The sequence below is a fragment of the Lacerta agilis genome, chromosome 5 (assembly GCF_009819535.1).
Source record: "Lacerta agilis isolate rLacAgi1 chromosome 5, rLacAgi1.pri, whole genome shotgun sequence".
NCBI lineage: Eukaryota > Metazoa > Chordata > Lepidosauria > Squamata > Lacertidae > Lacerta > Lacerta agilis.
Window position 1 is genome coordinate 92203000 of NC_046316.1, and position 25311 is coordinate 92228310.

Sequence of the window (25311 nt, forward strand, 5' to 3'; positions counted from 1 at the left end):
TCCTGGAAGTTCATGGGCAGGCAGTGCAGCTGTTCTGGCATTGATTTTATAGCCTTCATGTGACTTGCCTGCCTCCCCCATCCAAAGTTGGGCTGAACCATTCTGCAGTTATGAAGCTGTCTGCTTAGTATTTCTCCTCCAGCAAATGCGTATATATAAACACACATCGTATGAATTATATGTCCTCTCCCATGCAACTTAGTCCTATCTTTCCTAAGATCGCTAACTTTTCCCCCAGAAGCAATCATTTCTGGCCAGCATTCTTACACAGAGGGTGCAATGTGTATATACACATAAGCAGCTGTTTGTTTGTTTTTTGTAGTGGTTTGCACACACTATCTACTGCACCATTACCGTGTTTCTCCTAAAATAAGACACCGTCTTATATTTTTTTTTCGCTCAACAAAACACAGTATGGCTTATTTTCAGGGGTGTCTTATTTTAACCGTGTCGCATCGGTACGCTGCATAGCCACACCTCTCCAGGCTGTTTTAATGGGAGGTACCACGTCACTATGGCTTATTTTCGGGGTATGGCTTATTTTTGGGGAACGGCTTATATTTCGCAAATGCATAGAAATCCTGCTATGGCTTATTTTATGGCTATGTCTTATTTTAGGAGAAACAGGGTATTTGCTTGTGTACTGTGCATCAGTTAGCATAGCAACAGTAAAATCAAGCAATGCATGTGAATGCCAGCTTCCCAACGCTAAGGTTTAAACAGCATGTGTGATTTGTTTCCAATGATTTTTCGTTTTCCAGAGTGAACTGTGTCCTAAACAACTTGCTCACAAAGAGCACATCAAGGACAGTCTTCTAGCAATCCTTACGCAAAGCTTGCATTAAGCAGAAAAGTAAAAGATCTCCTCCCATGGACTTCTTTACTACTCTTAGAGAAAGTGTATTCTGGTTGAGAATAGTGTTCTAACATTAGATGATACATTACCTGTGCAGGGGGTGACTGCAGTGGGTTGTTATCTAGGGTGATTGTCTGTAAGTGCCTGAGGTTACGGTAACAAACCGGGATTGTTGTGATTTTATTGCAGGAGAAATCTAACCGAATCAAAGGCAACTCGGCAAGCTCTGTAGGAGAAAAGACACACGGATGAAAAACACTGTAGTCAATTACCGTATTTTTCGCTCCCTAGGGCGCACCGGACCATAGACCGCATCTCGTTTTTAGAGGAGGAAACAAGAAAAAAAATATTTTTCTGTTTTTCCTCCTCTAAAAGCCCTGTTTTGCAGCTTTTTTGCAAAGGGAAAAACCCTGTTTTTTTGAGGATCAGCTAAAAGTTTTGCAGCTTTTTTGCAAAGGGGGGAAAGCAAAGAGGAAAAGCCCCACATTTTTTATCGGGTTCAACTCACATTTCTGTAGCTTCTGAAGGAAAGGGAGCCATTTCTACTGTTTCCAGACAGATAATCTAATCAGCTAGTCACATGTCGCTGGGGAAACAAACAACCTCCCTCTGCAGCACATTCAACAATGGAGGGCGGGGCTGAAAGGGAGCTGGGACTCTTATCGCTCCCGATCTCTTGCTGATCAGCTGCTGAGCAGGGTCCTTTCAACACCCCTTTTTCTCTTTGTAAAATAAAAAGCACTATCTGCTTTTGGCCCCTGGGCAATTCGGCTCCAGGGACCACCATTCGCTCCATAAGATGCACAGAAATTTGCCCTTAATTTTCAGGAGGAAAAAAAGTGCGTCTTATGGAGCAAAAAATACGGTTATTGCAGAAGAAAACAAGACATTTACGTGTAGCAAACAATTTGATTTTGGAAATAAGAGCAGTTGTAGACCATTTCTCACCTTCAGGTAAATGCACCAGGTGATTTCTTCTGAGATTCAGGTCCCGTAGAGAATACAAACTGCCAATCTGTGATGGAACTGTCTGTATTTCATTACAGCTTACATCCTAAAAAATCATGAAGAGGAGTGAATTGTGGTTTAATGATTTTAATGATGTGCACCATGATATAAATACCATTTCAGTAGTTCAAAGCTTTGTTTTGTAAATGAAAAGTCATGAGATTTAAGCCCATTGTACACATGCAGGATACCTCCTCTTTGGAGAGGATCAATAACTCAATGGTATACCCAGCATCCTTTGAATGTACAATAGTCACCAGCCTCTCAGCATCTAAGGTGCTGCTACCAGTCAGAAAAACAAGCCAGGTGACATGATCCCAAATCATATCCAATCTGCAAACTACAGAGGTCAGGGATGCATACATGCATATTAAAAACAGCAAGAAGTAGGCTACCAAAAATGCTAATCATTTACTAGTAGAGACATACTTTGGAAACAACAGAATGTACAGCCCAGAAATGCAAATCAGGAATATAGTAATAAATGCATAGTCCTGTAATATTAAAACATCAAAGCTAATAAGGAGTTTTGTAAAAATGCATTCCAAAACATCTGTCAATACAAAATTGTGAAAGATTAAAATAATAAATGTCACTCAGATAGCTTGGTGAAGTGGATGAGGAGAAACAAGCCGAGCTTGAAACCTGGCAAGACGGAGGCACTGTGGGTGAGTAGCTCCCATGTCAGTTGCCTACCCTGAGTGGGGTTGCACTCCCCCTGAAGGAGCAAGTTCAGAGTTTGGGGTGCTTCTGAATCCAGCTGTGCCATTGGAGGCTCAGGCAGCCTCAGCGGCTAGAATCGCAGCTGGTTCAACAGTGATGACCATTCTAGCATTAGGAAAGCCTTCAATAATGGATTACTGCAATGCTCTCTATGTGGGGCTTCCCTCACACAGCGCAGAATGCTGCAACACAACTGCTGACATGAGTGAGGCCTTGTCAGCATGTAATACCTGTGCTCAGAGGTCTGCATTGGTTGCCGATTTGCCACCAGGCCAAGTTCAAGGTGCTACTCCTAGTATACAAAGCCCTTAGCAACTTGGAACCAGTTTATCTGCGAGATTGCCTTACCTTACATGTGCCCACTCATCTGCTTCCATCGGCGTGACTGGCACTGCTACAGGTGCCACATAATACAGTGGTACCTCGGGTTACAAACGCTTCGGGTTACAAACTCCGCTAACCCGGAAGTAGTACCTTGGGTTGTGAACTTTGCCCCAGGATGAGAATGGAAATCGTGTGCCGGTGGCGTGGCGTGGCGGCAGCAGGAGGCCCCATTAGCGAAAGCACGCCTCAGGTTAAGAACGGTTTCGGGTTAAGAACAGACCTCTGGAATGAATTAAGTTTGTAACCCGAGGTACCACTGTACCCATTTGTAAGAACTCAATTGTTCAATGTAGCAGCACCTGCACTTTGGAACTCCCTGCCTATTGAGATCAAGCAAGAATCTTCACTGTACTCTTTTCGGTGCCTGCTAAAAACATCATTGTTTAGACAACCTACCCGGATGCTTAGAAAATTGAGGTAATTTTAATCTGTTTCAGTAGTTCAACTTTTAAAGTTGTTGTAAAGTAAGCTTGTGAATTTTTCTCAAATTTATTGTTTTAATATTTTTGTAAACCGCTTTTAGGATTTTTACAATCAAGGGGTGTATAAATTCTATGAAGCAAACAAACATATTAATTAATTATAGCTACTACGTTAATTAAACACATCAGAAAGCCCACAGGCTTAAGTATTTAAATGCAGACAGGTAGAAATAGGTAGGCTACAGATATAGAAGTTAGACTAGATTTAGTAATAGAGGAAGTAATGATAAGGCAGTAAAAATAAGATAAGTTGCTTAGAGTTTTAAGTTAGAATATAAAAAGGTAAGGAAATTACTGAAGGAAAGCAGCCAGAGAGGACGAGAGGAAGTCAACCTGCAATGTTATATAGAAAATTAGATAGGTTTAAATAGGTATTTTTGTTTTTTGTTTGGTCATATTGTTTTTTATTGTGTAGTTTTTGTGTAGTGCTTTTATTTGTCTTATATTAAAAATCAATAAAAAAAATTGGGGGGGGGGGGAACCCAGAAAGCCCACAGGCTATCAGTGGATAATACAATGATAACCTCCATAATTCTAACGATTCAGTCAAAAGGATGTAAGCGCGCACACACACACAAATCACTTGTGGCTCTCAATGTGTCAACATCTCATTGTTTAAACAAATTCAACACTCTTTAGCAACTCACCATAAAGCTAAACGAAAACCACAAGAATTTGGCACCTATCCAACTCATTTCTAGGAAGGTTGAAGAAAGCATGTCAAGCTTTAAAAACAGAGTGCATAAATAGCATTCACCAAGCTATGTTTGCAGTCATGACTATCATGTTAAAATGTGTGTTCTGGGACACATCAGAGTTTGGATAACCTTCAAGATGTATCAGGATGTTTATACTGGAATTCTTATCCTGATTACTCAACATATGTTTAGTAGAGTGTGACCATCCCTGGATATCCCTGATTCATAAAGGGTGTCTACCTAACAATCAGTTTGGGGGGAAAGCTGATGCTTCCTCGAGAAAAGATTGACAATTAAGGATTTAAATAAACTTACAAGCTCCATCAGGTGTCTTAGCTGCCCAATTTCTTCAGGTAGTGAGACGAGCTTATTATTGCTTGCTATCAAAACTTTCAAAGGCAGGCTGCACAAGTGAACCGGCAATGTTGAAAGCTGATTCCGGCTTTTCAACAAGACGAGGAAAAACACATACACAAAAAACACACACAAAAAGGCAAGTAGTCAGAACATTAGATGAAACATATAACCAGTTCATGTGCAGCATGAGAAAATCAAAATGCATTGTTATCAGAATATAAGAACAGGACAGTTTGGGCACATTAATCAACAGCTGGGATCTCCTGCTATATATCCACGGGGTCAAATGACAATGAAGAAAAATCATGGATGTACAGGATCCATTTCTGACAAGCTGAACTGAATTCTGGGGTTGAAATTAAAAGGCAATACTGGAAGAACTTCCAGTGTATGCACCAAGCTGTGATTCAGAGAACTGCACAGTCCTGTTCTATATGCATTAAACAGTTTATTGCTTTTCAAATTTGCTTGCTATGCCACAAGACAGAAATGCCCACAAGCTCTTTGAAGTCTCATACTTATGGAACCAAGTTGTCAAAACTAGCCTCCCTGAATAAAGAAAACCACCATCACATCACTTGAGAGTTATTTCACCATCAACTCTTCTTCCTTGACAGATCCCTGCTAACCGAGAATCAACCCTAATTCCACACAGCTCAGTTATCACATGATAAAAACAGCTATCATACAGTTAAAATGCTTCAGTCTTCTGTCAATGCCATTCAACCAAAGATTAGGAGGAACAAAAGCATTGGAAAAAGCCTAGAGCAATACTTGTTTCCTTTGCTGCTTTCCATCTGATGTCCAGACTACCCTATGGCACAGGTTGGGGAATGGGAAAAGGTAGCTTGTGTGAAGGCAAAAAGGGGGAAACTTAAGTCCTAGCCATATTTTCTGGATAACTACTCCTGAAATGTATGGTGGGAATTTGATGGACCTCCATGCAGAGAAAAAAGTTAGCGCTGCTCCTTAATCCCTTGATTTCAGAATGGAAAAATGGAAAGCTTTATATTGGAAAGAGGCTCAGGTGGCCAGAAAGACAGTCACCTGCATTTTCTTCTTCAAGCTGTGGTATGTGAACCTGCGTTGAATATTAATGCCCATCTCTTTATGTTACATAGTTAACCTTAAGAAATAGCTTTAGACTTGCATAACCCTGTTATGTCAGCACTGTTCAGGGAAGTTTATATATGTATTTTAATATATTTATTAACTTTTTCAAAACATCAACAAAATACATACAACAAACAAATACACAACAATACAACTATTACAAACAAACCACAATAAAAAATAAAAAATTATTCATTTAAACTGCTTCTTTCCTTAACATTGTGGATTGACTTCCTCACGTCTGCCCTTCCTGCATTCATTGTCTCTCATCTTTAGTAATTTCTTTACATTGTATAAACCTTATTTTACAAAAAAACTATTTTGTAGTTTTTTTGTAAAATAAAAAAACTATTTTTTAAAATAGTTTTTTAAACTATTGTCTTAATTCATTGTCTCAAAGTTCCTTAACACAATTCTAAATCTGCAGTCTAACTTATCTTCCAAGTTACATCTAAATTTCAATCTTACTATAATTTTTTTAATACAATTTAAATTTCTTCCATTCTTCTCCTACCGCGTCGTCCCTCCTCTGGTCACAAAGCTTCTCGGTCATCTCAGCAAGTTCCATATAGTCCATCATTTTCATCTGCCATTCTTCAATCGTTGGTAATTCCTCTGTCTTCCAGTTTTTAGCTATCAAAATTCTGGCTGCTGTTGTGGCATACATAAATAAAGTTCTATCACATTTTGGGATTTCCTGGCCTAGGATGCCCAGCAAAAAGGCTTCTGGTTTCTTTTTTAATGTGTTTTTCAACACCTTTTTCATTTCATTATAAATCTTTCCCCAGAAGTCTTTTACCTTTGGGCACCAGGGAAGTTTATAATGGTTGGTGTTTTACTGTGCTTTTAAATATTTTGTTCAGAGCTGCCCAGAGTGGCTGGGGAAACCCAGTCAGATGGGCAGCATATAGATAATAAAATTATTATTATGACCTTAAAAGTCGGTGAAAACCAGCCGCTGACAGAAATCGAGGAATCCACAGTTTAGAAATCTGAAGTCTGGAATCAATGGGTCTTCATCCATAGGTTGCAATATTGCCTCGGGTCATCCACGGATCAGAAAACAGCTGTTACACATTTTATTAACTACAAAGAAAAAGCTTGTGTAGAATGGGGAAAGGATTTATATGGCGTTGCTGGGTGTAAATTGGTGAGAACTGGCTAATATTTGAGATAAGTCATCTGGGTAACCAAGTGCATCTGCACTATCTAAGATCTCAGTCTTTATGCCTGTCTGGGTAAGGAGGGAACCATGTGGCTAAAGCTGGCAGCCTGAGGATCTTATACAGCGAAGCATCTAAAAAGGAAACCACAGTCAACTGCAGCTGGACTTTCTAGCATTAATTAACTTGACCCTAAATCCCACATAAAGGAGCACGCCCAACAGTGAAACAGAAGAAAACACAAGTACAAAGCAAACTATAAACAGTTCAAGAGAGATGTACAACCCACATGTAAACTCTGCAATGGAGCAACGGAATGGCTTGTACCGGAAAACTCTGCTCGAATTCAGGTACGTTGTCATGAAAGGGGAAATAGTAACCAAGTGAATCAGGCACGATGAAATAGGTTAACCATACGGTGTTTGCAAACAGTAATTACAATGAGCAGATGCAAGTGGAAGGCTGGTGATTACAGCTCTCTACCTCAAGTGCTGGAAAAAGAAACACTGGCCTTGAAGGTTTGTTCTTTTCAACAGAAGAAGATAGTCCTGCAGTGGGTTGCTCCTCCCGGCTGCTCAAGGCAAAGCAATATAAATGGCTTTTGTGCCTTCTGGTGGGAAGAGATTCCTCAGTTTTGGAATGTTCTGCAGCAAAGAATTCTAACATGCTACAAACCTCAAATCTCATGAGTGCAATGCTAAGCAGCACTACAATGTGGAGACTTCCATGAAACACAGGTGCCATGCAGAATCAGGGAAAATGGACAATATAGAGGGCCACCCCAAGGGCTTCAACTAACACTGATTAAAACTCTTGGAAACTTGAAAGCCTCCTGGTCTTTTCTGAATAATAATAATTTTATTAGTTACTTTACAAAAATACATGCATTGTCTCTTTTTCAGGTTGTGTTTTCTACAGATCAGTTTAATTTGTTGTGAGACATTAGTGTTGCATGCAGTATAAGCTTGGGAAGAAAAGAGGGGGAAAGAGGGGAAGGGCGGGGAGGGTGCATGGGGTGGGGTGGTAATGCTTCTATTCTTCTACTTAGTGTATGTGTGATGTTTTGTGTCAGCGTCACTTCTGTGGGTTCTCTTTCCATTCGCTTGTTGTATTTCCTTGGTGAGAGAGGTTGGAGCTGGACTAGGGCATGGTTGGTTGTCTTTGCCATTTGTCTTAAGATTTAAGGAAGACCCCCAAAACTCCAAAGTTGTTGAGCTTTCTTTTACAAAAACACCCCCAAACCCACAATTTTTCAATTGCCTAAGATCCAAAACAAAGTGCCGCCTTTTGGAAATTCCCCCCGGCCATCAAATCCCCCCAGATGTATGGCAATCCTAAGGTTAACCAGATTGATTTGTATGCTGTTGGTGGATTCTTGTTGGATTTTGGGACATTCCCACTACATACTGAGGTGTGTGCCTGTGGATTTTGGTGAGGCTCCTGGGTGAATCAGTGCTAGTTTCAGTGGTGTCAGGTACCATCTGTAAGTGAGTTTCAGGGTGAGTTCTTTTCTTTTAGCTGAGATGGATTTAAAGGGAGGTTTAGACCACATTCTAGTCCATTGGGTAGGGTTAATTTCATGGCTTGTGTCGTCCTCCCATTGTTTTTGATTATGTTGAGGGGGATTGTGGGATTTTGGAGTAGTACAGTGGTACCTCGCGTTGCATAACCTCCAGGTTACGGAATCTTCGGGTTATGTCCGCGGCAAACCCAGAAGTGTATACTTCCGGGTTTCGCCGCTCGCGCATGCACAGAAACTCTCTGCATGTCGTGTGCGTGCGCAGAAGCACTCTATCACTCTGTGCGCATGCACAGAAGCGCTCTATCGCACCACGCGCGTGCGCAGAAGCAGCACCTCTAGTTACGGATTTTTCGGCGTGCGCATGGCACCCCGAAACGAATTAAATCCGTAACCAGAGGTACCACTGTATCTCCTCTTCTTCTTTAAACAGCAAGGACTTAGAAGCAGGATGGGTGGGGCAGGATACCTTCCTTCCAAAAGAAAATCAATCCTCAGTTCAATGTTTCTTTCCTTTTAGTGGAGCACACTGTTGACAAGCAGTTGCTCCACTCTGTGTGGCTCCTAAATACTTTAGTTTGCCTAGAGAGAAGGGTGGTTATTCTTAATGCATGGAGCCTAATCTTTCTACTGAAAAATCCTCTCCTCAAGCAGCATAGACTGTCCAACATAAATTGGCAGCACATAATAAATATTTTAAAATGCACAACAATGGGAAGTTATCCTCTGACTCACATCCTTTAAATAAAAAAAAGACTCACTGTAAAAAAATCAAGGAAGCTAGGCAAAACTGAATTGGCTAGAGGATAGTGCCAAAGCAAACCCTATTACTTATTTTTACACTCTTTTATTTATTTACTAGTTCAATCTGTATCCTGCCTTTCCAAACGGTGCTCAAAGCAGCTAACAGCGGTCAGAGAGAGAATAAAATATACAAGGTAACAACTGAATACATCACTGCCTATCAATAAATCCAATAAAAAGAACCGTCAACCAGAATGCAACGTATTTACAAAGGGCACAAGGTCAGCTTATAAAGCCCAAAGCATGCCTGAATAAAAACATCTCTATCTCTGCACAAACATCTTAAAGCACTTTTCTTGATTTAACACAGGGTACTACAGAGGACACAATGAATAAGATAGCCTATTACTATCAAGTCAGCAGAAATTCAAGTTTCTACTACCATACACTTGAATATTTCATGCTAAGCAGCTTTTACTACAAATAACATGGCCTTAAAAATCAGAGGACCCTCTGCTAAAAGGTAAAAAGGTAAAGGACCCCTGGACGGTTAAGTCCAGTCAAAGGTGGCTATGGGGTTGCGGCGTTCATCTCGCTTCCAGGCCGAGGGAGCCGGTGTTTATCCACAGACAGCTTTCCGGGTCATGTGGCCAGCAGGACTAAACTGCTACTGAAGCAACGGGACATCGTGACGGAAACCAGAGCGCACGGAAATGCCGTTTTACCTTCCTGCCACAGCGGTACCTGTTTATCTACTTGCACTGGCATGCTTTCGAACCGCAATACAAGGAGATGCTGTCAGAACAGGAAATCCAGAGAGTCCCATCATGCATGCAGAATTCTTTGAATCACAGCCAGTGTTTTTATTCAAGTTCAGCCCCAGCACTGAATGGTAGAAATGTGAAGAATTGCTTGCTTTCCCCCCACAGACACTTTACCCTACACTGCGTCCCTTTGGCTTGAGCTTTTCAAGAGTTGCATAATGTTGGGCGCACTGCTACTTTTATATCACGGTTACCTGATATTCAGGAACGTTAAGGACTGCAGGTTCAGAATGGCTTCTGGAATATAGCGAATGCAATTCTGGTACAAATTAAGGCTCTCAAGGGAAACAAAGAGACAAGTTTCTGCTGGCAGCTCCGAGAGTCTGTTCCGCGATAAATCTGAAACAGAAACAATACATAACATGAGACTGAATGAATCAGGAAACAAAGCAGGTGACTACTATCTGTAGAACACAGTAAATGTAGGATATGTGGATATAGGTTATGGATTCTAGCCCACGAAAGCTTAAAGGTAAAGGGACCCCTGACCGTTAAGTCCAGTCGTGGACGACTCTGGGGTTGCGGTGCACATCTCGCTTTACTGGCCAAGGGAGCCGGCATACAGCTTCCGGATCATGTGGCCAGCATGACTAAGCCGCTTCTGGCGAACCAGAGCAGCGCACGGTGACGCCGTTTACCTTCCCGACGGAGTGGTACCTATTTATCTACTTGCACTGCATGCTTTCGAACTGCTAGGTTGGTAGGAGCAGGGATTGAGCAACGGGAGCTCACCCCATCATGGGGATTCAAACTGCCGACCTTCCGATCGGCAAGCCCTAGGCTGTGTGGTTTAACCCACAGCGCCACCCGCACCCCCCACGAAAGCTTACATCCTAATAAATTTGCTATTCTTTTATGGTGCCATCAAGCTCCTGGTTTTGATGCAACAGACTGCCACTAATTGTCAGACTAACATGGCCAACCCTTCTGGAAATTATTAGCGATGTGTGGCTCAAAATAAGCTATTTCGTAAATAGCAGCTGAAAGGGACAATAAAAGGAAAAGGTTTCTCTAGTGGTGCCACTTGCCAAGCTCTTTTGAAGTCAAGCAAGCTTGACTCCTTTCCTCAGAACTATCAGATTTTGCAATCGCAGTGACCAGTTTTAAAAAACAATTGCAAAGCCAAGCCAAGCCAAAACAATTACAAATGAATTCTGTATTTGTGAATGGGGGTTTAGGAAGAGGAATATGAGAGCAGTAGTGGAAAACAAAAAAAACAACAGCAGTGCAGCCGCTTGTGCATGTACACAGCCTCTACACACCCCTTTTGTAGCTGCCCAGTTTCCTTCCCTGAAGTCTCTACCTTCAATAAAGTGAGCTCAGAGACGGAAATTCCCTGCCTTCCTGGAAGCTTGGTGGGAGGAGGAGACTGTGAAGGTTCTTCACCGTGCCTCAAACATTTGGGATGTTTTAACTTAAGAAAAATCAACAACCAAGTTTTACACAGCATATAATTTTCTATAAAATGGAAGAACGGTGCTCAAATCACACTGGTGCTGATTTGGGAATGAGTGTAATTGCTCTTCTGGACTGGCATTCGGGAATCAGAATTACTTGTTTCCACAAGTCTACAGGAAAACTTAAACCTTACTAGAAAAAATGGAGGGGGGGCAGTATCCATGGAGGAAATATCATATGGGTGAAAGAAAAGAAAAAAAAATTCTCTAGCCAACTGTCTGTGTTTAAAAAAATCCCCCCAAACTTTTAATATACTATGTATACACAAATATTTAATGAAATAATCCCAAACTAGACTAATTTGATGCAGTCACCTTTACAAGATGATTCAACTGCATTTGCTGCATTTCTACAAAAACATCCTAATTTTATGAGGAAATCTGTGAAGTACATGCATTCATGCAGCTCAATTCTTTTGTCCCTTGCCTTGCTACCTCCACCCCCATCTTTTTGCTGTGCTACCTACCCATTTTCTTGTTTTAAATTTTGCAGACATGGACCTGCCCCCCCTACTTCTGAAACTCTTTAAAGCACCTTATTCTTGTGGTATTAAATAATTAAACCTGCCTGATGCTTCAGCCCTCGCCTTCATCCATGTCCCAGATCTGTTCACCCAGTTAATGTGCCCAAGAGTGCTTTGACTTCCTTTCTCCCTAACATCAGCCTCAAATATTGCATGGGGAAATCATTTTAAAAAGCAGAGCAACGGCAAAGGTGTTTGAAGTATGTTACAGAGTTTTAAAAAAAATAACACTGGAGGAGTAAGAGCAGGCTTCCTCAAACTTGGCCCTCCAGATGATTTGAGACTACAATTCCCATCATCATTGGCCACTGGTCCTGCTAGCTAGGGATCATGGGAGTTGTAGACCAAAAACATCTGGAGGGCCGAGGTTGAGGAAGCCTGAGTAAGAGCCTACAAAGCAGCTTTTGCTTGGATTCTGCAACAAAAACCCAATCACACTGGCCACTGATCTTGGGAACTTGATATGGCAGGCCAGTAAAATGGAATTAAATATTTCCCCACTCTGTGTCTGTATCTATATCTATAACTGAAAGATTTCTATACTGTCCATCAGAAATGGTTTATGTAACTTATGATAATTCTTTTAATACTTCTGTTTATTATGTTTTGCCATTACCTTGTTTTTGCACGTAACATAATTAACATCATAAAATCACTTAAACCATCAGCCTCTGAACAAATCTCAGGCTCAATCAGGGAAGCATTTGATCTGGCTGCAGGTTTTCCTCTTCAAGCACTTAAGTAAGGTTTGTAATAAATACTGCTAGTTCCATGCTTGGAGGATTTCCTGAAACAGGAGGGTAGGATGATCTCATGCCTTCCTCCTTGCTGACCACGGCAGGAGTATTTTTTGAACTTGGTTTATTTTAAAATCGTAACAACCCCTGTGAAACAATACCATCTCTCCTGCCCACAAGGCATAGCTTAAGAATGAGTTTTCAACTCTCTGCGTCCCTAGCTTGTATGCATTCACAGTTGTAGGGCAAGTGCTAAGGGCAAAACAAAGAACCAAACAGCAGAAAATAAATTAACACTGGGGTTGAATATTATAAATATAACACCATGCCAGTAGTGTGTTACAATTGTGCAACTTTTAAATTACTCTTATCAAAAAATGAAGGTAGTCACTGGGAGAACTGGATGGAATGTTTTTGTTATTTATCATTTATTTTTCAAAACAAAGAATGGAAGATTATTTTAAATCAAATAACCATCGTAGCCTACATTTTTTGTTCTTATAATAATAATAATATGGCCGGCTTTGATAAATTGATCTGAAATGCGTTACTACTTGTTATCACAGCTGTGATTCAGTTGCTGCGGGAAAATATTGTATTCAGAATGGCAGCTAATAAATTAAATAAATAAATATCTTGGGAACTCTTTTAGATTCAAGAAGCAGTATAGAAATGTATCACTATTTTTAATAATCAATGGCCAGTTGTCATAGCAGACATATAAGTGCATACGGTATATCTAGCACTGTTGCCCTGCTCTGTGAAATGAAATTCTCAGCAAGAACTCCCGGCACACAGTTGGACTTCAGAAACACAAAGTGTGAAAATTAAGATGCTTTTACCAAAATCCTATTTGTGACAAGTTTGCAAACTTCAGAAGAAATCTGCCGACAGGCCATAAACTAGTAAACCTGTGTACAAAAATCACATTTCCAGTGCAAGACCAACTCATAATGTTTCCATGTGGCAAATATATTAAGGAAGCTTAAAAGGTCCAGTTTCACCTAACCCACTTCTGACCAATGCCTGAAAAATCAAGTGGGCCTGAAGGCCTGACTAAGCAGTCATGACTATGTCTTCCTTAGACCTGCACCCAAGTCACACACTGCATGCGGCAATCTGAAGCAAAGCAGTAGCTTAACATTGCAATGTCGTTTTAGACTAACGTGCCGGACCACCTATATTAATACGACAAACTAGAAAGGGCAAACTTCCCAAAAGAACTCTGGAAATGCTAAAACAAAATCGAAAATTCTTTCTAGTAGCACCTTAGAGACCAACTGAGTTTGTTCCTGGTATGAGCTTTCGTGTGCATGCACACTTCTTCAGATACACTGAAACAGAAGTCACCAGATCCTTAAATATAGTGGGGGAGTGGGGAGGGGTATTACTCAGAAGGGTGGTGGGAATGGGTGATAGGCTGATAAGTGTGGAAAACCAGTTGACGACTCTAAACGGCTGCAATTAGTCTTGCAGGGAAAGGCAAGGGGTGAGATGGCTAAAGATGGCTTTGTTATGTATAATGAGATAAGAATCCAATGTCTTTGTTCAAACCAGGTTTCTCCATGGTTTTAAGTTTGGTGATTAGTTGCAATTCAGCCACTTCTCTTTCCAGTCTATTTCTGAAATTTCTTTGTATTAAGACAGCTGCTTTGAGATCTTTTATAGAATGTCCTGGGAGATTGAAGTGTTCTCCTACTGGTTTCTCTGTCTTGTGATTCCTGATATCAGATTTATGTCCATTTATCCTTTGGCGTAGGGTTTGGCCTGTTTGTCCAATATAGAGAGCTGAAGGGCACTGTTGGCATTTGATTGCATACACAATGTTGGAAGATGAGCAATTAAATAGTCCTGAGATGGTGTGTTTGATGTTGTTGGGACCAGTAATGGTGTTATCCGGGTTTATGTGGCAGCAAAGTTGGCATCTGGGTTTATTGCAGGCTCTGGTACCAGTGTCCATGTTGAGTCCTGTTTTTGTATTATTGTGGGTGAGGAGCTGTTTGAGATTGGGTGGCTGTTTGTATGCGATGAAGGGTCTTCCTCCCAGAGCTTGAGAAAGAGGACTGTCATTGTCTAGGAGAGGTTGTAGATCTCTGATGATGCGTTGTACTGTTTTAACTTGGGAGCTGTATGTGATGACTAGTGGTGTTCTGTTATTTTCTTTTTTGGGTCTGTCTTGCAGCAAGTTCTCTCTGGGTATCAGTCTGGCTCTGTCGATCTGTTGTTTAACTTCATCAGGTGGATATTTTAGTTCTAAAAAGGTTTGCTGTAGATCTCTTAGGTGAGTCTCTCTGTCTGTAGAGTTGGAACAGATGCGGCTGTAACGTAGGGCCTGGCTATATACAATGGATTGTTTGGTATGTTTGGGATGGTAGCTAGAAGCATGTAGATATGTTTGTTGGTCAGTTGGTTTACGGTATAAGGTGGTGTCTATGTGTCCATCCTGTATTTTTATAGTAGTGTCCAAAAAGTGTATTTCTTGCATAGATTGGTTCATAGTTAGGTTGGTGGTGGGGTGAAAGTCATTGAATGTCTTGTGGAAATGCTATTCCTTTTTATAGAATAAAAGTATCCCTGCTGGTTAAAATACCATATATACTTGAGTATAAGCCTAGTTTTTCAGCACATTTTTTGTGCTGAAAAAGCTGCCCTCGGCTTATACTTGAGTGAGGCGGGTGGTGGGGGCGGCGAGAAAGAAGCCCTTTCTCTCCGCTTGTGCTGCCACCCGCTCTCCCCAGTCAACCATTCCTTAAGAAGTGTACAAGAACGGCGGTTCTTTACTCTCCCCAGGCAGCTTGTTCTATTCCTGAACTGCTCGCATAAATGCAAACTTGCCAAAGGAGGAAGAGGAAGGACTGCTCGTTCCTCCTCCTCCTCCTCCACAGCGGCAAAGGTGAACCGGCTTATACTCGAGTCAATAAGCTTTCCCAGGTTTTTGTGGGAAAATTAGGTGCCTCGGTTTATATTCGGGTCGGCTTATATTCGGGTATATACGGTAAGCAAAAAGAGGGACTCTGCGGAGCTGTGTGGTTGTTCTGTCTGCTATCACGAGAGCAGGCAAGCATGAACAGTGGTCCTTATATGGAAAAGACTATTTTTAATAGGCTTCCAATTTTTACTGCTACAGCAGAAAGAAAGTCATGTGTTGCTGAATTCATAGCAACTCCACTCGCAAAATTCCTCCTATATAGCAACACAATTATTTGTTCGTTAGCAGTATGTGCTTAATCTCCAAAAATTTCCTCAAGAATGTTTTAAAGTGAATTATGGATGAATGTCAAGTGAAATAAAAGGACCCAGCAGAGAGCTACCTGCATCCAATTCCTATTGATTTAAAAAGAGGCAAAGGTAATACTGACATGGGGGGGGGGGTTTAGGCCAAGCCCTCTGAATCTGATGTTTAGTTATCTTGATTAATAACCACTAATTGACCCACATCTTACAGCCCACACCTAATTTCAGGCTAATTTAATCACCAAGGAAGGGGTGTGGCCCAAACTTTTAAAGCCTAGTTTAGGAAGAAGGCCAGAAGTGATGTTCTACCCCCTTGTTGAATAATGTAAGACAGGCATAGGCAAACTCTGGCACTCCAGATGTTTGGGACTACAATTCCCATCATCCCTAGCTAACAGGACCAGTGGTCAGGGATGATGGGAATTGTAGTTCCAAACATCTGGCGGGCCGGGGTTTGCCTATGCCTGATGTAACATTTGTAAGTTTTTTAAATCATATATTGTGTTTTAGTTAAAATTATTTAACTGAAATTAATATGAAACTATTTGCTGACTGCCTCTGTCTTCCGCACAAAAATACCGGTAATCAAGAAGTATGCAACAGATAGTTTAACTGCTTTTTTAAAATTGTGCTTCAAAACTTGTGACTAATTTAGCAGTCTTTCAGTCTCAAGTATCTGTAACTTGGCTATGCATTTTCTCTATAGGAATGGATTTCTAAAATGAATCTGCAGCAAAATACATAAAAAACCAAATGTTTCATGGGAAAATGTCAAACAGTAGTGTTTATTGGAAATGGTGGAGAAAAGGTTTTCTTGCAAATGACCTGTGACCAATGCAACGTGATCAATATAACATCTGACAATTCACTGCCAGCTCAACAATTCTATGAGACTATGAGTCTGTGATAGAGATCCACATTTATTTTACTCATGTGTAAAATGCCATTTTTGGAAAACTGTTCCCAGGTAATGAAACTTGGAAAATTATCTTTTAAATGATGTAGAACAGGGGTAGGCAACCTAAGGCCCGTGGGCCAGATGTGGCCCAATCACCTTCTCAATCCGGCCCACAGACGGTCCGGGAATCAGTGTGTTTATTTAAAATGCATCTCTGGGTTATTTGTGGGGCATAGGAATTTGTTGATTTCCCCCCCCCCAAAAAAAATATAGTCCTGCCCACCACATGATCTGAGGGATGGTGGACCGGCCCATGGCTGGAAAGGTTGCTGACCCCTGGTGTAGAACATGTTAACTATATATGCAAATGAGACATGAGCCTGTAAGTTTATATTTTCATGGAACTACCCCCACCCCAAAAAACACATAAATGCCACAAGAGAAATAGTTACAGGAAAGAAAGCCTGTGTGGTTTATACTAGAACTGGTCTTGGGTCCTAGTACTTTCCAGGATTCACTCTCTCCCTCCTGCCCTTTGCAAAATTCCAGCAAACCCCTCTCCCTTACAACAGTTGAATCATCCTTCATTTCCCCCCTTTAGTATAGGCTCCTTGCCAACAGCTTAAGTAAGTTTCTTTTTCAAGCAAGGGGAAAGTACTGAGCCAAGCTGGCTAAAATAAGCTGAACTAAATAAATAAATGTTGCGAGACAGTTATGCTGAGGAGTGAATTAGACATCTCAGCTGGCTTACAAAATTTGGTTAAAATGAGTGCGTTCATGGTTTTAGGGAACAGGCTTAAAGTCAGTCTCTGCTACTGCTAAGAATTCTGCAGAAAAGGAAAGGGAATTGTTACACCATGGAAATAACCCAGGACCTCAATGTGTGTGCAAGTGCAACAGGATTTTTTTAACATATGGATGGGCTTGAATCACCCACTGCTATGTCCAATCTACTTAGAAGTGACTCATGAGTTCAACTGTATTCATAAATGAATGAGGCAAACTTCTCAGAGAACAGAGACTCCTAGAGAGGAAGTTCAGGGTATCTATGTAAACATGCAGGGCAATATTTCATAATCAAATTGTTGGCTAGGTTATGTCCAACCCTTGAGACATCAGCTGCACCAAATTCCTGCTGCTTCCAGTAACTGCTAGCAATCCAGTCCTAATCACCACATCATCCTCCGCTTTGCTCATGAATGTACGTGTGTACTGTTAAAAACCAGTCATATGAAATTAATATGGCATTGCCATGTGAGCTGTGTCATATGGCAGCCATTGTTACACATGGATAAATGTGAGGGCTCATTAGCAAAGATGCATAAGTTATCCACAGTAGCAACAGGAACGGCAGAGGAAGAGCAGTGATCATGGAACCCAAGAAAGTGAAATCTCTCACTGCCTCCATTTCTTCCCCTTCTGTTTGCCAGGAGGTGATGGGACCAGTGGCCATGATCTTAGTTTTTTTATGTTGAGCTTCAGACCATATTTTGCGCCAGAGAGACCAGAGAGAATATGGTCTCTTGAAGTATAGCAGTTTAATAAGCATCTCTTCAATACATTAAACATCTCTAGATTGAAGGACTGTTCGCATGTTGAAGAGTGCAATTCTATACAGACGGAATACAAACCACCAATTGCAGTTGTGATCACATATATACTGTATATACATTTTCACTAAGTGTCACGATGCTGCAATCCATATGGTTAGACAGAAGGCACCGTGAACTACAGCATGACAAGAGGTGGTGGATGGGCAGGCCAAGTGAGCCAGAAGAGGTTGCAGCAGACCCCGAGCCCCAACCCTGCTGCTATGACTCCTCTGCCCCTAGGGTCCAGGTGCCGTGGCCTGCACCACGATTGGCTGCCTTCCTCCTACCTGGCTAGCCTGGGGATCTGCTGCTGCAGCTGCAGTCAATTAGGATGAAAAGTTGACCCAGGTAAGGTGCTGGCAGGTAGAGCAGCAAGAGGAAGGGGGAAGACAGCCAGAAGCAATGGCTGCCTGGTTTGAAGATGTGCTGTTGGTGCCACTGCCAAATAAAATGAAAAGTCGGTCTGGGTAATGCAGGAGCAGCAGGACCCCATGTTGGGTGGCCAATGCTTTTGGCTGCCTTCCTCCTCCCTGTGCTGCCTTATATTGGGCCAGTCCAAATGTCACAACAGACTATGGTTCATTATGAAAGGAACTAGTTTCAGATTCCTCACTACTTTGTGGACACAGCTGCAAGATCGGAGGTTTTCTCATGGGTCACAAAGTTGACTTGTTCAATCAAACCATAGTTTAAACAAGCCACTGTTTAGGGTTCAGATGCAACACTGAACTGTGGTTAATAAAAACAATGGAAACAAAAGCTGCACTGGAGGAAAGAAGAGTGTATGAGTCTGAGGCTAACTGTGGTTTATTCCCAGGATGATACATCATGGCTTTTTTGGTGAAAGCTGAATGTATGTCACGGACCATTTGCATATATTCAGGAACTTGTTAATATTCAGTCCCAGTGCTATTTCCACCTGCTTTGAGAGAGATAATTTATTACCCATCCTACACCATAAGGTCCCAGGGCGGGTGCAGCATATTAAAAAGTTTAAAGCAAATTACATCACAAGAATAGGGTAGGTTCTAAAAATATGCATCTCAAGTGCCAAATGACAGGGTAAAGAAAGTGTGTCTTCAGCATATGATGGGAACACTATAATGAAGGTGCCAGGTGCACCTCTGTGGGGAAGCAATTCCATGACTTAGGAGCTGCCACAGAAAATGCCCTCTCCCAGGCAACCCCCAAACCTTTTGCACTTCTCTTCTTACACCCAAGCACAACACAAATCTCTTTATTTAAAGAATCACAACCTTATTTAAAATCATTTCCCCATTTTATTAACCTTTTGCCTACTACCCCATCATTCAATTCCCTTTCCATCCTGAAGAGTACATCTTCACACACACACACACGTACACACACACACAAACAAACAAACACATTTCATGTCTACTTGAAAACTATATTTAATTCCAAGGAAGCAAATATATACACCTGCACATATATCACAATTTAGAAAACAAAATGTAGAATATGTATTGATTTGCCCTTGCAGTCACCTTGAAAGGTAAGAACACAGTCATTCTGTAATGCTAAATAACATGTATTTAACATGTTTGAGGAGCAACTTGAATTCTCTAGAATCATATAATTATAGCTGGAAATTTTTTTGTGTGTGTTGTGGCTAAGAAGTTACAATGGGAACAACCCAATCAAAATCTTTCACTATCCCAATGCAAGTAGTAAGGAGAAGTCTCTGACACAGCCCACAACACAGCTGACAGGTGAGGGGGAATCACAGAAGCATTGCTTTTACCCTCAAAAAAGGATCCCACCCATGAGTTATGGAAATCAACTGTGCTATCCCACAGCTGCAAGGATGATGCCTGCCTATTGTGCTGGGGAGCTGATAAAAAAAAAGTTTGCTTATTTTCTGAGTGTGCCTCCAAATTTAATCTAGACACAACCACCATTAAAAAAAGTATGCTTCAGGTATCAAAAACTAAATAAACTTGCTTTATAGTCCTACATTTCCTCAAATATGTGGATGCATAAAACTGTAAATGAACAGACAGGCTGCAGATGACACTGGAATTTCATTCCCTAACATTATACAATGGTTCCATACAGCAATATATGGTGACACAGCAAGGTCATCAAATTGCGTTGCTGCACTGTAGACCCTACGTAATGTCTTTAAGAGAACAGTATCCATTGAAAAGAAGCATTGGTGGACTGAAGTCTAATGTTCTTTTAAGAACTCCATCCTTCTTGCTGATATCATTCTTAACAAATAGATTTCATTAAAGTCACCCCTCCCCCCCTCCCATGTTCAATTTCTGATACGACAATTAGCAGACTTCTACCAAAAAAACTGGAATGGTGCCAGCTTACTGGCTCAGTACAAGATAAATCAATGTTGAGACATGAATTAACAATGCAGTGCAAGCTTTCAGAAAACCAAGTCTAAGAGACCATACAAAGAATAAAGTACAGTACTAGATAGTTTCCCCAAAGTTTAAATTTAGACACAGCAAGTCAAAAAGGTCAACTTCATACTGAAGAATACACGGTAAATTCAAGCTGGAACTAAAGGAGCATGGCTAGTTATATAGCTACAAGTATCTTGGCTTGATTCAAAACTGTATCTGCTTTTCAAATGCTACAGCTGAGACAAACACTTTTCAGCGCCTTAAAAACAGCTGTATGCAAGTAATGTTTTGATATTAATCTTAATCATCTACAAATAAAAATCCATTCGGTATAAACTGTTGTGAGTCTTAAATTACTGGTAAACCAGAATCCCAAGTATTTTGGGTCATCTAGTGGAAGGTCTGGAAAGAGACCAGAAACCTTCCCACTAAATTAATCTTTCTGATTTGACAGAAACCCTACATGAAACTTTCGCAACACAGTATTGTGGAGCAAAAAAGTTTTCATACTGGAAATTTTTCTGATGCTCTGTATTTTTTTGGGGGGGGGGCAAATAACAATTTCTAAAAATATGTTGTTTGATAAAATTAATCACCAACATAATGAATGGATATAATACCAGTCAAATCTAGAGATTTGTAAGTCTGTGCCCCCCTCCCACTTTTCCATTCCCCTCCAGGTCTTCACATCTCTAGTCAAATCCAGCAGTTGCAACATTGTAATTAGTTCCATTTCAGATAAACTAAACCTAGTAAATGTCCAGATGTTGAATACATAGTTCACTGGGGCTTGCAAAGGTGAGTACTGTACCTTAAAATGTAAATACAAAAGAAGTGCATCCTATAAATTGTCGTATTTTACAAATATTCCAATAAAATTATTTCCAACTAAAGCTTTGAGTATATTTGACCATAACATTCAAACATTCAAACCATATTGAGTGGTTTATTGATGGTTCCCCCCTAAAAAAATGCAAATGTGTAAACAAAACACTACTTTTTCAACTTTATGATCAGATGTGCAACTATATAAGAATATATTGTTTATGTCACCTTCACAGTCGAGCTCCGAGGCCTATTATCTCTCCATCTGCTGCTTCCCCACCATATCAAGGCACGTATGTGAAATCGGGGATGCCAAGTTTCCAACTGAAGAAGTGTGAAGAAGCATATGAAGAAGTGTGCATGCACACGAAAGCTCATACCAAGAACAAACTTAGTTGGTCTCTAAGGTGCTACTGGAAGGACTTTTTTTATTTTTTATTTTGTTTCGACTACGGTAGACCAACACGGCTACCTACCTGTAACAAGTTTCCAACTAACACATTTAGTGCTACCTAAGGTGCTACTGGACAATTTTTTATTTATTTATTATTTATTTCAACTGCGTCAGACCAACACGGCTACCTACCTGAGCTTTCTTTGTTACTATCACCACCACAAGTCATGCAGCATGTATCAAAACCAGAGGGCCAATTTAAATCTAGCCTTACAGCAGAATCTATATATATAAAAATATAAAAGGTGGATGTTTGTGACCGATCACCTTTCTCTGCAACCACTTGACCGATTCGGTTGAAATTTGGACACAACATTCCATAGCCATATGGGAGTGTTTGTGCGTACTTACATTGTACAGGTAGCACACCTTTCACTGGTAAAAACGTGATTTTATGCAAAACAATATAGCACCCTCCAGTGGGTGTCAAAACCACAGACGTCACCTCATTTCACCACCACACCCCGCCCGCCCCGCCCCCTCCTCCTCCTCCTACGTCACCACCCCCTCCCCCTACTCCTCCTACAAACCACCGTAGTCAACGGCCCCACCCTCTCCTCCAGAGCCAGGCCAGGTGCAGAAGCCGACTCCCGTCGACTCCGCCACCACCTCGAGAGCCAGGACAGCCCCAAAAGCCACCTCCACCGACTCTGCCGCCACCTCCAGAGCCAGGGTGGCCCCCAAACCCGCCTCTGCTGACTCCCATGCCGCCTCCAGAGCCAGGCCGGCCCCAAAAGCCGCCTCAGCCGCCTCCGCCTCGAGAGGCACCCCAGCCCCAAAACCCGCCTCCAACGCCTTCGCCCCCGCCTCGAAAGCCAGGCCGGGCCCCAAAGTCGCCTCCGCCAACTCCGACACTGAGACAGGCCGCATCCAAAACATAGTCTACCCCATTGCTGTCAAGTTTTGGATTTGAAAATAAGGGATCAGCAGTCTCACTTATCCTGGGGATAGTCACATGTCAGTGGTGGGCGGAGCCAGAAGCAAAAGTGGGCGGAGCAGCAATATAAACTCCAAGCAGGCTCGGCCTCGGAGCGGAGCAAAGAGGAGGGCAGCCAGCAATGAGGAGGGCAGCCATGTGCTCTGCGAGATGGAGCCCCATCGTCTTCTTGTCTGATCCCATCAAAACAGGACAGGAAGCAGCAGCCAGGCTCCGCCCGCCAGCTAACCCTATTGGCCGGCTGAGGGGCTCAGCGGCAATGGATAGGGGCTGATGCAGGGGGAGGAATACACCCCCCTGTAAGCACAGGAAACGGCTCCCACTTGCTTTGAGGGCTGAGACTTTTCTCTCCAAGTAGGCAAGGTCTTCCCACCCAGTCCCTGGCCAGCAGGGGAGGAGCTGCTTCCATTAAAAACAGGAAATTTAAGGGAAATAAAAAATAAGGGAGAGCAGTGGGAAACTGCTTGAAATAAGGGAGAATCCCGGGGAAAACGGGATACTTGACAGCACTGGTCTACCCTCAAGTACCGGTATTATGACATTCTGCAACTTCAAAACATCCCCTTCTCTTTCCTTTCTTTTCAATTTCACACACTAAGCCACAGCAACGCGTGGCCGGGTACAGCTAGTAAAATAATAAAGCAGACATCACTGCAAACTGCAAGCAAGGGCTCACAATGCTTCTCTGCACAACAAAAAATCTTTAGTGCACATAAAAATCAGCATATTAGGGAGACTAGGCTCAGCAGTTTCTCCCTTGCACCCTGATTTTCTACATAGTTGCAATGAATCATATAAGCCCACACCTGAGGACTGAGAAGGTACAGCCCAGAAACAAGTTTGCAGCCACATATACTGTGTGCCAAAGGGAGGCCTGAGTACCAAAACAAGTACTTTACCAAGCTGCAAAACAAACAGAGGTGTAACCATCTGCTAGACAACTTTTTGTATAAGGAACTTCAACTGAAATGTTTCTGTACAAACACTGCACTCTCTTCCCCCTTCCTGTACTGCAATCATATGCAGGTTGGAAGCAACTTTTTGAAAAAAGCGCAGAAGCATTTTGAAACATCTGTTGAACAGGAAGTGATGAACACTGCATCCCACTGACTTTGAGGCTGGTGGTGCCCGACAGGGAGAAAGTCATAATCCAAGCTGGGATTAGTCAGGACCAGATTTTTGTGTCTGTGCGATAAGCACTGCAGGTAGCTGTTTAGAAGAACTGTTCATTCAGAAGAGCCAAGTGGCAAGACTTATTTGGTAAATTAATCACAGCAACAAGGACAAGCACAAGGAAAACAAGCAAATTTTCTTGGATAAAACAGCCCTCTTCCCAAAAGCCGAAAACAGGCACCACATTTTTGTCTCTGCTGCTTTTCATCTCTTGTAGGCCATACAAGCAACATTAGCTTATGCTTGAAAGTAGTTACGTCATTTTTTTTTACTTATAAACAAAATTGGTTTTGGTATTAGGGAAGGCAGCACTTTGAATCAAGAAACCTCTACTTCGTTCCTAAATCTGCTCTAGAATTGCAAGTGACCTACAATAAAATGTGCATATATAATTTCTTCCCTAACTGAAAATACGTACTCTCACGTTCTTACAGTCTTGTGCTCATAGCAGCAGTGAAGAACACAAGTCGCATCACCTAATTTCACAAAGGCTGTGTCTTGCAACACTTTGGCTGTCATCTCATCCAAACATTAGTCAGCTTTTTATCTGTTTATCCAAAGCTAAGTCACACTATACATTGAGGTGAGACAGCTATTATTCAGTAGATTTATATTTATATATGTGAGAAACAAGCAAAAAGTAGTCAAGCAACCCACTTTTCCACAAAACATGCTCAAAACAGCTCATCAACTAGAGCAGAACAAACTGGTAAAAGGAAATATAAAGGTCTTCCCTGATGCCTGAATGTAACAAAGGCACTAGGTAGACCTCTGTGAGGACCATGTTTCTTTGCTCTGAGATGGGGGTGCCCCAGAAAAGAACCAGTCCAATAAATATCTGAATGAAAAGGTCAATTTGGGAGAAAGGGGTCTTCAAACACTCTTGGTCCAGACCCACTATATTTTACCATATGGTGAGGAAAACTGCAGGGCACATGAACCCAAAATAATTGGATATCCTCTTGATAAGCCGTTAATTACATTAATTTTTCTCTAACTGCAGAAACTGAAGATGACAAATCTAAAGAAGCTTCTGTTTCAAAAGCAAAATAATGACTGTACATTTAACACATGGGCCAGTTGTCAGAGCATCAGCAAACAGGAAGCAGGATGTACCTATCAACACCAAAACGGAAGAATGTATCAAGAAACAGGAAAAGTAGTAGCAGCAGCAGCAGCAGCACACAAACACACACACCTTTAAGAAGGTGGGGGTGTGAGAAAGCACTAG

The 25311-nt window shown here is 41.6% G+C and overlaps 1 protein-coding gene across 1 annotated transcript in view; it reads right to left on the reverse strand.

Annotated features, from left to right (window-relative positions):
• LRCH3 (leucine rich repeats and calponin homology domain containing 3) overlaps positions 1-25311 on the reverse strand; it is an 81500-nt gene that overhangs the window by 42876 nt on the left and 13313 nt on the right. Inside the window, exons 2-5 of the mRNA XM_033148201.1 lie at positions 10066-10210; positions 4467-4593; positions 1805-1910; positions 946-1082 (exon numbers count right to left, since the gene is read on the reverse strand). Coding sequence (XP_033004092.1) covers positions 946-1082; positions 1805-1910; positions 4467-4593; positions 10066-10210 — 515 coding nt within the window. The remainder of the gene's footprint in view (positions 1-945; positions 1083-1804; positions 1911-4466; positions 4594-10065; positions 10211-25311) is intronic.